The sequence below is a fragment of the Dufourea novaeangliae genome, unplaced genomic scaffold (assembly GCF_001272555.1).
Source record: "Dufourea novaeangliae isolate 0120121106 unplaced genomic scaffold, ASM127255v1 scaffold39, whole genome shotgun sequence".
Taxonomy (NCBI): Eukaryota; Metazoa; Arthropoda; class Insecta; order Hymenoptera; family Halictidae; genus Dufourea; species Dufourea novaeangliae.
In genome coordinates, this window is record NW_015373918.1 from 287,440 (window position 1) to 301,413 (window position 13,974).

At 42.1% G+C, this 13,974-nt stretch overlaps 1 protein-coding gene across 1 annotated transcript in view; it reads left to right on the forward strand.

Moving 5' to 3' along the window:
• The window catches only part of LOC107194360 (neurotrimin-like), a 127,027-nt gene that overhangs the window by 13,465 nt on the left and 99,588 nt on the right, over window positions 1-13,974 (forward strand). Inside the window, exon 2 of the mRNA XM_015583977.1 lies at window positions 1,592-1,734. Coding sequence (XP_015439463.1) covers window positions 1,592-1,734 — 143 coding nt within the window. The remainder of the gene's footprint in view (window positions 1-1,591; window positions 1,735-13,974) is intronic.

Below are 13,974 nucleotides of genomic sequence, written 5' to 3' on the forward strand. Positions count from 1 at the left end.
GGGTGCAAGGTCATTTTGATTCAGTACACCAGTCATTGTATATCTTCTTCAAAAGTCAGGCCCTTTACGCCTTTCTGTATATACACCTAGCTCTACATAAATACAATATACAGGGTGTCCCACTTAAGTGTCGCCACGAAATTTCAGGACATTCCTTGAACTTTACAAAATATTGAGTTAAACAGAAGTGACTCAGTTAACCAGTTTTACGTTATTGGTGCTTTTTGTGTGACATCCATTTCCTTGAAAAAAAAACGAACACCAAAAGACTGATTTAACAAAGTTATGCGCGTTTAAGTATAATTCAACTCTTGTATAATATAATTTTTTCTAAAGTGCAAGAAAATCCTGAAATTTTGTGTCGACACTTACGTGGAACACTCTGTATAATAAATCATCGATGAGTGTTCCAAAGTTCCTCCACATTGACATGGAGAAGTTTCCAGGGGTGTAACACTGACATTTTAAGGAGGTTTAGCACAGTGATAGAGCATGGAATTCTGAAGCCAATGATGTTTGTTTGAGCGGGATATGGCCACTAGTTTATGAAATATTTAATGTTCAGTGCCGAGAAGACTTCAAACACACTTCGACGCTTTACTGTATACACATTACCACACACAATATACAGGGTGTAACAAAAATGTTGGAGGACCCGGAAATTGGAGACTCGTGAGGTGATTTGTAACAAGTTTTTCCTTAGCAAAAATGTTGTCAGAGGCTTTGTTAAGAAGATATTAACGAAAAACCCTGACCAATCAGAGCACGAGTCTGCCGGCCGAGTTCCCGCGGTAACGTTGGCTACGCGCTGCGATTGGTAGCCAACGTTACCGCGAGAATTCTGCTGGTAGACTCATGCTCTAATTGGTCGGGGTTTTTCGTTAATATCTCGTTAACAAAGCCTCGGATAACATTTTTGCTAAGGAAAAACATGTTTCAAATCACCTCGCGGGTCTCTAATTTCCGGGTCCTCCAATATTTTTGTTACACCCTGTATACATATGAGAAATCAAGATATCTGTCGCTGTCCCTAAATGATCATCACCTTCCTTTGCTCATAGTCACTGATTCGACCCATTGGATAAAGTATAATACTTGAACCAATCACGTCTCCCCCAGTAACATTATCAATTGACCAAAAAAAGGAAAGACCAGTAGAACCAGTCACGTAAATGGCACAGTGTCATCAAACGAAACTGCGCGCACCGAAACGCCCGGTTGCTCGAAGCAAAGGGAAGAGCGAGTATCTACCCGGCCGTCTATCAGTCTTAAGGGGGACTTTCGCGGTTGGATTCCTTAGAGCTGCCGGCAACGGCGGAACCTATGTCTACGTGTGTTTTTCGCTAACCTGGGAACGTGTCTTTCGTACGAGGAAGGCGGGTCCTATGGTTCGCGATGGCGGAGGGCACGTGAACCCGGCGGGGCGCATGCGAACCAACCCTAAAGCTCACGGCAATCGAGAAAAGGATGCTTCTCGCGCGCCCTCTCTCTGTTTCACACGCCGCGTCATCCACGGTCTTTCTCTCCCGCCAGCCGACCGCCGCCGCCACCACCACCACCGTCATCCCCCTTTCTCGCCCTCTGGCCTCAGTTCTCGTCGCCGGCGTACCGAGGGTAGCCCGTTGCTCGTGTATACCAGTCCGCACCGAGATTCCGGCGCGTATCGGTCCTTCTTTGTCGCGGCGTCTCACGTGGTCGCGCAGCTGCTACTCGTCCGTCCAACCCTCGTGGAAGGTCAGTGATACGTTGCTCTCGACCTAGCGTGATCGTGGATCGATCTATTTAATCACTCGCGAATTGGTCCTTGGAGAAACGCACAGGAATGGCCCAGTGACACGTGTGTGTATGTGTGTTCTGTCTATTACGTGAAGAGAAGCTTGGAGCACGATCACCGATATATGTGTCTCGGACCATTGAGTCTCTTTGTGAGTCTAGTTTGTTTTTCGAGTATACCTCGCTGTATCGTTGTCGACAGGTGACGATGAACGGTAGCATAGTTGCACGATGCCTGACAAATCAACGCGCACCGATTCAAAATCTCTCCCGGTCTTTAGTGGATACGATCGTGATCGCGTTCTCCAAATCTCTCTTCCGCGTTCTGGTGGAGATGTGTGAACGACAGAGTGGTGATTAGCATGGTTGCAGCTTCTAGTGGATATACTTACGTGGAATACCGAGGTTGCATGAGGTTGCATACGAATCTGAAGGATCACCGTTTGAGTTTCGGAAGTTTGAGCTCGGTTGCGTTCAGGCGCGCCGCGTGTTCGACGGGACCGAGTGAAAACGTCCGAGTGGATAGAGGATGTATTTTGATGCTGGTCGTTTCGACGTATTTTTTTTTTCCGTTTACACCGACGATACACGTGTAACAGTAACGCTCTCGATCGACCGTATTTAACCGTGGTCAACACGGAGTGACGTTTGATCAGTTCTCTGTCAACGTTTCGATGGTGATAAAGGTCGTCCCGTGATTTCCCTCGCTTGTTTTCCATCGAACGACACAACCAGCCCTGACGTAATAGTTACACAGGAATTTCGATTTTTCCGCGGAGAATTGCCGTCGATCCCACTTGTCGGAACGAATTCCATAATCACATTCTCTGAATACCTTCTCGGACCTGAGTTCTACTTGTCTGCCTGGCGCGGAAATCAAAGGATTAATCCGTACGTGATGCAATACAAGACAAACACAGAGTACCAGGTGGGGGAGGTGGCATTTATTGCGTTCGATTTATTGGGTAACCATCGCGCGTAAATGGCTCGGGAAATATCATCTCCTCGTTAGGACAAGTTAGTTTGTGCTTCGTGTTATCTGGTATCGGATCCGTCCGCGAAGTTACCCAGACACGCCGTGTGTTGGCCCACCCCCCTCCCCCAACCGGATATCTCTGTTCGTGTCCGGAGCTTCTCGATTTCTCTCGTCGACGCGCGATCATCCCTCGATATCGTGGTACATTATTTATTCCCGCCACCGTCCCTATCCTACGCCACCATGCTTCCCCTCCATACCCCCATAAAAACGTCGAATTTCCGGAAAGGCGAGAAACCGTGGAAAACCGGCCAGGAAACTTTTGTCCTTATCCCAAAGGTTCCTGGCGCTTACGCTTGGCCCCTTCTGACAATAAGGAATGGTTGGGGCGCGCTCGACTGCTTGCGAAGCTTCCACCTTTTTCCATCCATCCATCCATCCCCCTTTGGCTTCTTCTTCTTCTCTGTCCCCGCTGCTTTTCTACTTTATTCCGGGAAGTTCACCCATAGACCGGAAATCTGTTCGGCACCTGGTGCCAAAAAATCGCTGGCACCGTAACGATGCTCATTTAATTTGGGGTCAAGAAATGTTATACCCTGGTCTAATATCTCTACTGGGTGGCTGTCTCATTTATTTGTTTACTTGCTCAACTGCGAAGAGGTGTATACCGTGGTTTTGATACATATATGGTGGAATTCATTGATGTGATTTCTTAGAATGATTGATTCTGGGGATTCGGTATGTGTGTGTTAATTTTGATCACGGTGAATCGACACCATGGAAGACCAGGAGGACTCTTTGAACGAGTTTAATTGTGATAAGTATGCGTTAAGCGAAAGGTGGTTGAGATCGATCGAACGAAATTTGAAAATAAATCTTTTAAGCGGAGTTCATCGTTAAGTAGTTGAAGAAAGTTCGGTCGGGTGTAAATCTTTTTTAATCTGATCCGTTGATTTCGAGCTGTTTTTACCATCGGATGATTGTTTATCGAATTATTTTAAATGGAATTGAAAAATTCATTTGGCATTTATTTGTTGTCAGATAAGTACTTATGTGTTTATTTGTATCTGGTTCAGTACCATATGGGAATTGTTACTAGATACTATGAAATACTGCATACTGAGGATTAAGCAGGAAATTCCTTTGTCAATTCAATTTAATATATAGTAATAATTTAGAAGTTTAGTAATTTTTTAACAATTTTTTATTTTTCTGAAATTTTGAAGACTGAAATAGTATTTTGATAAAAGTGTTCGTCTGCATGAAAAATATGTATTAGAAGATTTACCTAGGCATAAAGGCCATCTTTAACGCATACACTATCCATATATTATTCGACTATATTTGCGTGAAAATGAAACAAAACCGTCAAATTAAGTTATTTCTGCAAGTAAGCATGTTATATTTGTGGAACGAAAAAATTCTAATATCCCATTGGGTTAACCACAGGTTAAATAGATATCAGCAGTAACACCCTCTCGGCCATAAATAACACCGAAAGTTGTTTAATAAGGATTTCACCGGTGAGAAACTAACAGGTGTAAAGATTATTCGTGATACTGCACACCAGCAGTTCTCAACTTGTCTCACATCCTTCCTCTGCATATTACAATTACAAAGCTGGTTCAAATAACGAATCAAATAACATATTAATGTGCCAGTAAGTGTTCTATTATTATAATGTTTTATTCGCTTTAAATACAGTAGGATATTGTAAAACAAGTAATTTTCTTAAGATAGCATACATTCCTGTGATTTTGAAAAATAAATACTAAATCTGGCAAGAAGTAATATATTTAGAAGAACGTAATTGATTTATTGGTGGGAATTTTTCCAACGTCTTCAAGAACATTTTCGCGATGAAAACGCTAATGATATTCTTTGGGGCACATACAACGCATCCTGACCCGTCATCACTATGAATTAGCCCATCCTGATTGAGTCATCCGAATCGATGCACAGCATTGTTTGAGAGACTCTATTGTACGCAGACTGTATGGCACAGAACGGTCATTAATATACAACCACCGCAAGACGACATAGAACCCCGAAAATCAGGTGAACGATCTCCTGCTCGCAGGATATTGATTGATCGGTTACTGAAATAACTCCCGCCGTTCCTACTGGAATGCTATAAACTTTCCAGCTCAATTATCAGAAATGTATGGTATTTTATTGATGAACTTTAACTGCAAGGCGAAATTTACTCCTTTTACTTCACTTTAAATTTTATTCTTCATTCTGAAGTTGTCCTGTATAATATGTTAATACAATTGTTGATTCATATTTATATATTTACACAATTTTCATTTCTGAAAGTAATAATACTTATAATAATACTAAAATCTTAACCGATATTCACATATTAACTGCTTAGCAAGTTATGAAATACAGCTATGATTCTATGATTTATTATTAGATTGTCATATTTTCTGTAACCAGGATGGAATGATTGGTATGAGTGGCAAGAGATTCTCTAGAATATTTAATCGAAATTTTCATAATATTAACATCGAGTGGATTTTAACGTTTCATTAAGAATTTTTTCTCTATACCTATCTCTTTTCGGTTAAATCACTTGGCCACCGGTACAGAGGAAATTTCCGTCCTGAAATACAGAAATATGCGACAGTGAAATGAAAAAGGGCTATTTGTATTGCACTTCGTATCAATTACGTCTATATTCAATCTGGTTTATTGTTTCGCCCGCTGATTTAATGCATCACACGCAGCCCCTATATTAAAGCTCCCTTTTAACGATTTCATTTTATATCATTCCGTATATCGAATTCTACAACAGCAGTGTATCGGTGTTCCTTTGACATATTCCATTTTGTATAACATAAATGTCCGCCGTGGAATATAAAACGCGCGAGCGTCAATTGCAGGCACAGTGTAATATGTATACAACACCTCGTGACGATGGTATAATCAAAATATCGTCGTTTGAACATGTATCGCATTCGTTTTCCGCGTATATTAATCCACGAAAACCGCTACCTAGATCCTGTTTCTTCGTTCACCAGATTTTCGATAAAAAAGTTTATTATTGGACCAAGTATCGAGTAGATTATTCTTAGTAGATTATTCTAGTTTATTAGTAGTATTAGTAATTATTTAGTGGTACCATAAATAATCACGTGTTAAAAAATCACTTTGCTAAATGGTTTTTACGAGTTAAAATATTCAAATAAACATTATATTTTATTCATTAAAACATTGTCTATAGGGTGACTTTCGTAACACAACCATTTCAAATAGCTCGTAGAAAATTATTTACGAGTGTTGTTACGTTACCTTTTTATTGAGATATGAAGATCACCTTTAATTTCTTAAATCAAATACTTAATATTTCTTCTCTATTTCGGATACAGCATCATATTTTGTGTAAAAGGGTATGATAACAAATAGGGTTTAAGATGATTAATTACTGAGGTATTCATTGCTAAAATGTTCTAATCCTGTTACAGGGTATCGCTAAAAAAAACACGACGCCGACTTTCATACACCACAGAACAGAATATTTTTCACTTCAGTAAGTTTGTTTTTATAATTCCTCGAGTTTCTGAAATACTTCACACGATCCCCTTAAATTAATCGGAAACAAGTGATCCGTCCATAACACCCACCCTTTACAAAACCAAAAAGACCAATAATCTACCGGTTCATCGATATTAATTCGTTCAGATTTCCCTTCGCGAAATTTAAACCAAAAATAAGAACCTCTTCCAAGCAAAATTATTCCATCATACGTAATCCACTTCCTCCCGCCCAATTGCACCGTCAATTAGGTGCACTTTGCGGCGTTCGAGCGGCTCCACTCCCCCCTCCGACTAAATTAGAAATTGAACTGCAGGCGGTGGATAGGGCGTGTTTTCCATTCTAGCGCGAAACAATGAAGTTTTCGTGCGGAACGCACCGACAACAAAACCGCCCGACAACGAGACTTCCATTTTATTCCCACTAGTGCTGTTCCGTGTTTATCTAATTGTACGGCCCTATCTCAGTCGCCCGGGAACTTGCGTTCAACTGTTCCATGCCGCGAACAAAACAGTAGCATGGTTGGGGGGGGTGAACGCGGCAGACCAACCGCCTCGAGACGTTAAGTTTTGGCCGAGCATGCTGGGTAGGAAACAAATTCTCGACACCTCGAACTCTATGTCCGTCGATGGATCCAGGGGGTATGGCGAGCGAACAGAGCAAGCGGGGGCGACGGTACGCTCGGAATAATTGAACGGGTCCCGAGGACGGAAATGGAGGACGCGCATTATTACCGGTACGGGGCCACTCTTTATTTCGGTGTACCGTGGACAAATGCAACGTATCGAACTTCCGTCCCGGTTAATTTATGGCGATGGGATTAGGGGAGTGAAATGGGGTGGGAGAGACCGGAAAATGGCAATTCTGCAGTGCGGGTAACTACCCCCCTCGCGCACGACCTCGCTGTCTCTCTCTCTCTCTTTCGCCCTTCTTCGTCGAGCGAGTCCGGGTCGTACCAGTTCCAGACGCTTAAGAGGGCGAACCGTCTCTCCTGACCATCGTGAAATATCACTGCTAAGAGAAAGAAACGACGCGCCTCCGTCTCCCTCGGGGTGGTTGACAAAAACCAGGGTAATAAAACTCTGGGAATACCCTGGCGCCCACCTTCGAACCAGGGAGAATACGTTCGGACGATTACCTCACTCTGGTAATGTTTCTTATGCATGGTAACCTACCAAATCTCTTTGGGCCCACTACCCCTCCCTCTCCTGGTAGTTTTATCGAGGTGCTTGTTTCTTTATTTATGACCCGCGACCCGGTAATTGCACGGTAATGAGGACGATTGCAGTTTGGTGTAATTGGACAGTAATTAGACGGGGGGATAGGAAATATCGTTAGGGGGTATTAGCTTTTAGTAACTGTTGCATCGAGTCGGGGGCATAAGTGACTTTTACCGAGGGTTATTGAACACTTGTGAATGAGAATTATATGAATGATAATCGGAGGGCTTTAAGTAGCGTTGGCTATATACCAATCGTAGTCTGTACGTTCAGGGGGAAGCGGACGCCAGAAAAATATCGCGCACGTGGTCGCGATGCGATTTGATTGCGACGAATTTTTCAGTCTCCCAACGGTAAGGTATATAGGCGTATTGTCTGCGAGTCCGCGTCCCGCGATAAGGCCCGGCGCAGATAGGACCCAGGTTTACTATACTTTTATCTATTGTTCCTTTATGTCAACGACAATCTAAATTAAAAGTGGTGGATGTGAAAAAAGTCTGAAATTGAACGTGCTCCGTTACAAAGGAAGTAAAATAATAAAAGTTAACGGAATCGTCGAATTCTATAGCCGTTGTTTCTGATCTACCACGGAACACCCAAGCCTGGTAATAATATCTGGAACAGAAATTGAAATCATGAAACATTCAAGGGTTGGTCTCACCACGACGTACCAAATATAAGAAAAAAACGAAGAATTGCTTGATACTTCTATCGATGTAGGATTCAACTGAAAAATTTTATTAACAAAACCACGAATTTAACCATGATCGGCAGAAATAATTGTTTCGGTGAAACATTTATCTGGAATTCATTGTAGGCCGCACAAACACCACGGGTCCGCGTTTCTCACGGGAAATAGATCATTTCGCTCGTCGCTTGTACGTTCCTCTGATCAATTAAAAATGCACGTATCTACCCGCGGAAACTATTACACCGCGCTGGTCGCCGGGGTGTCCTTAAATTCATGTTTAATCGACGCTGCTCGATCGCTTCACAATTCAGGTCTAATCGTTCGTAAATTGCGCATCGATCGGTTGGTGATCGATACCGCCTATTATTCGTGGCCCGGGCTTTCTTCCTCGTCGCGGAATTACGATCGGCGCGAGTTCACGCGCGCCTCGATCGTTGACCCGTGCCACCCCTCTTGGATCTATCGACGGCGACCAGGTGAACTTTGCGACCGGTCCCGGCTACTTGATAAACGATTAAAGGACGACTTCCATTGCCCCGTCGACGATAATTGGAGATTGGCTCGCGAACTACCTCGAAAGTTCGTTTGATGTGGCTGGCTCTCGCTCGGTATCGAGTCCCTCGTCTGTCTCTGTTCCCTCTCTGTCGCCGATCTATCGACGATGACGCGAGAGAAGATTTGGATTTCGGGTGGCAGTCAGTTGCGCATGTTAATCGATCTACGTGCTGAACCTTCTCGCAGATATATCCTACGGTCACCCGAGTAGGTTACGAAAGGTCTCGAGTCAAACTTGTCTTTTGTGGTGAACTTCTGATTAAGTGCGGATTGATTCTGGAACAATGCACGGCAGTCCATATTAGAGATTTGGGCAGTCTACTTCGAAACTAGTATTATCTGTGATTTTAGGCGATTTTATGTCTTCAAAAACATTGGGCTGTCTGGTGACGTTGATTGAAGCACACGTTTATGGAAATTCGCAGTGGATGGGGAGATTGAGATAGTCCGATGTTTTCATATAGAATCGATTATTCGAATATATTAAAATCGTTGTAGAATTTATTCGTAAAAAAAATTGCCTACAAAAATCGATGCCGTCAAGAACGATTCATTATCAAACAAAAATGAAAGGGGTGTTTTTGAATTTACATTAAACATATTATGAGGTTAAGGTTTTTAAGAAAGATTGTTCAATTTTACATTAAACATATTATGAGGTTAAAGGTTTTTAAGAAAGATTCCAGATAATGTAACTAACGCGATAAAGTAGGTGTCTACTGTATTAGACAAATGCAGTTAGCGGGTTGAGTAGTCCTCGTATGAAAATGTTTATGTACAATTATTAGGTCAGACGCGTTCAGTACTAAAACACACGCAAATATACCGAATATGTTTTGAAAAATTAATACCACATAAATACGTGATATTTTACATGATCTTTGATCGCCGACGAATAATTACGATCGCGGGATAGTTATTCTAATGATACGGTGTGCGCGTGATAGACAACAATGGAGTAATATGGAGATCGGTGAGAAGAGATGCTTAGGGAGTTCCGTTGCCAGGTCTGTGGTATAGAACCTTATGATGGATAAGTTGCTGCATGAATCAGAGAGGCGTGACTCCAAGACAGTAGCGTATGCGGATGATTTGCTGCTGATGATTGAGGGCATGAGTAGTAGCGGTGGTGGCGCGGCAGTGTATGCCGTGCGAGAGTGAATGGGGTCGAAGTGTGAGATTATAGACGTGTTGAGGGAAGACTGCGGGCAACATTGTTGAAGGGTGCTTTGTGCCTGTGTAACGTGGTGTTGCGTGCAATGGATGTGAGACGTCTACATGTTGGAACTGTTAAACGTGTACTTTTTGAAGGAATTCCTTGTAAATACTCGATGTTAATGTGAAGCTGTCAGCAGTGAACTGTACTGAGTGGCAAATAAGCTGGTGTGTATGGATTAAAATAGACACTTTGGAGACACGGTTTAGAATTGGGGTTGGAGAAGCATATAGATTCCAAAGTTGGGTTATATTGGCTAGCAAATGTAGATACAAAGAGTTTTATATGGTAAATCTATAGGATTGCATTACATTAAATGAATATGCAGTTCTTTATACCACATTGAAACAGTAGGGTGAAATTGTGAAAAGAATAGGATTTGCAATAGGAATCGTAGAGAAATGAACAGATATAATACGGGAAGATCTATGCAAGCATTTTTTTTTATTAATTATGTACATGTTCCACTTGTTTAATTTTCTTCGATATAATAAACTTACATTCACTTTTCTGAGAAATTTAGACATTCAATCCTGTTTATAATGATTGTGACACAGGACGGACCTGTGGATACGAAATACCCATCCGACGATGCTTAACCCCTTCGCACCAATGGATGAGATACCTCGCCACGTAATTTCTCGTCCACTGGTGCGAAGGGGTTAAAAGACCTGTCCACATGGACACATTTCCGCAAAGCAAAAAAGAAGCCTAGCAGATCGTAATCCATTACAACTCTTTCTTCTGATCCATCACTGAAAGTTCGTCTGTAACCATTACAGCATCCCATCCGTAACTCAACCGTCGCGGTACACTCTACCCGACCATCTTCGACGACCGAGTCCTCTAATGGTCCCACAAATGGTCCCCCCTACCCTCAATAGATTCAAGACGGCCATTCACAGTGCTGCACAAACCAACTTGTCGCGGACACGTTGAAACGACCATTGTTGTCGTTGTGCACCTCTGAAACACCACTTGCCACGCGACGCTATTATATTCGTTGCGGTGCGCCGAGATGCACGGGAGTAGGGAGGGTTCGGTGCCCGGCACCAGATTGCGCTAATTAATGCTAATTGCCCGGACTAATAAATAACTGCATGAATAAACATATTCGTTGCCCGGGCGAAGAGACGGATGTGGGGCGGGTGGCGCCAGGGGAAGGGGGCTAATGGAGGATGCCTGAAGAGACGATGGGCCCAGAAGAGGGTTGGAAGGGTGTTTGGGGTGGACGGAGACGACCAGAGAGGAATGGCACGTGTTGTGCGCGTATGCCATCAGCCGGTAGAGGCGCAAGCACGCTACAGTATATATACGCTAAAATATTCATCGATTTCGGTTGCGGCAATTACGCTCCGCAAAACGAAGCCGCGTCCGCATGTGTATCCCTCGGCCAGGATGGATATTTATCTGTACGAATGAGCGCGGCGGCGGTGTCCATGCTGCGAGTGTGCTGTTCTGCTCTGTGGGGAGCCGGTTTGCGCGCTCCGTTTGTTACAGTTCCCGCGGAAGTGCGAGCACCGAGCGAAAAAAAAATGAAACAAAAAATGTAACAACAACACGAGGTGCGGAGAAGCACTCGACCGTTTTGGTGTTTGTATATGAAAAATATGGAAATTCTCACGCGGACTCTAGGCGAGCGTCGGTCGGCCTGGAGGGGGGGTTCGCGCGGGGACCCGTGGAAACGCTGATAAGAAGGTGATTACTGCGCTTATTGCGACGGTGAAAATTGTAAGAAAAACGACGACGTCCAGAAGAATTTTCCGCGGAACGTTCTAGGGGGGGGTTGTTTCTTCATATTTAACGTAGCGTCGAGAATTTACGTTAACGAACCACGTTTTCTCGGCTGGAAAGAAAAAGTTAGTGTCATAATTTTCGTTCGAATGTTGGGAAAAGATTCCTGGTGAATTGGAATTACATATGGCCGCGTTAAATGATTTTCAATTTTAACTACAGCTGTCGTCGATGGACCACGAAACGAGAACTACGTAAAACACATCTCTCGTCAATAAGCGATCTTGAGTTAGGTATGCATTGCATTTATATTGATATTTTTTCTATGAAATAAATATTTATCCGTTTGTACTACTGATATTCATTTGCATCACTTATTGGCCTAGTTTTGTATTTTTGCATTTGGACAGCTAGTTTCATGAATATACAGGGTGGACTACGAAACGTGGTCAGCATAAGTTATTCTACTGCTACCTGTTCGATCGAAAAAATTGTTACCTGCTATAACATGTTTCAAGGACAACTTTAAAACGATTGTGACAAATTTTTTGTCAACCCTTCTTTAGAAAGTTTTCAAGGTTACCTTCAGGTTTTTATGAATAAACCTATAATTTTTTTACGCCCATTCTTTAGCGGATATTGAGAAGAATTCGTAAAGCATCATAAAAACTAATATTCGTTCTTTTAAACGAAAGAAACATTAAGAAAGTACCATTTCCCTTAATTAAAACGATTTTCAAAATGATGTCCATCAGATGCAATATACTCGCGGGGACGGTTAAGAAACGTCTGTTTATTTCCATTTATGACGCCTGTACTGATGATTAAACATACAAAAAAATGTTCTGTCCAACAGCTGACAGTAGAATAATCTAAGCTGCTCACGTTTCGTGGTTCACCCTTTATACGCGTAGTTAGAGCGTTAAATTGTCTGATCCTTCAGGTTAAAGTCTGATTTACATGTCTCTCGATCGGTTAAATCAAGTGACCAAGACTTCATTTGAAAGCTGCAGTTTTCGATATGGTTTTCACGATACATGTGTCGTCCGCGTGATCGGATAGAGTGCACCGTGAAAAGATTAACCGGATCGGGGCGATCCTCTAATTGTTTCGAACAACATAATTGCTCATCGCTGATCGGAGGTTCGTTTCGACCCACATTTACGCTCGGCATTGCCGTTGTTTGTCAACGAATAACAGGATCGCAGAATCGGGTCGGAATAATTTATTCGATTATTCTTGCAGCGATGCGCCCGTACGTGCGACTACATTAATTATTAACCGTTTGATAACAAGGTGTCTATAATTCATTATTTCCGTTTATTAGATCACTTTTCTCTGTTACAAAGCTTCCAGCCGAGCGTTCCTTCGTTACAGTTTCACTATTTAATGGTATTCATTCTCTCCGCAATCGGGCAAAGAAACACGAAAGTGGAATTGCAAACTCTGCGGAGGTAAAGAGAAGATCAGATGGATGAACGAGAATATCTTTCGATAAAATGTAATTCAACTGGCTTCCAGTCACTCATTGGATCGTTTGGGTTTTAGTTCAATATTGGCTTGTTTCGACTCCAACGAAACATTCCGATATTTTATTATGAATAATAATTCGTCTTCGAATTTACTCCTTTTATGTGAAATCACTGAGGATACGGATTCACGAATGCGGAATATGAATGTAATGAATAGACGCACTGACAATTCACAATTAATGATACATGGACAGATGTTGAGTCTATAGAAGAATATTGGACCCCAGAATTCAAGTTGGTACCGTATTTATATTTTACTTTATCGTTGAATAATTAAATTGCTACCAGATGAATGGATAATATTCTGGTGAATGGGGGTGACAATTTCAATTAGCAGACACTGCGACAATTGTCGAATATTAATAATTAAATATTTTCGACCAAAGCAGTGCCATTACATTTGTATGCATCCAATCAAATAACCTGAAATTATACCAAACAAAGAATCTGATTTACATTTTCCCTAGAGTTAATATTTGTTATGTTTCCGTTCACAATGTAATACTTCAACAATGATATTTTCCTTTTGTGGACTTTATATTTGTCCATTGAAGATATTCGCGATGAAGCTTTCCCGCATCAATTTTCGATGCGCGCCATCACGACTGGAGATACGTACGTATACAATACGTCCTGTGTGTTTCTTATTACCATAAAGAAACATTTTATTCCGTAAAGGGAATAACATAAACGTATTCGGTAAGGTATGAGTCAATGCATTGATACATATCGGAAGA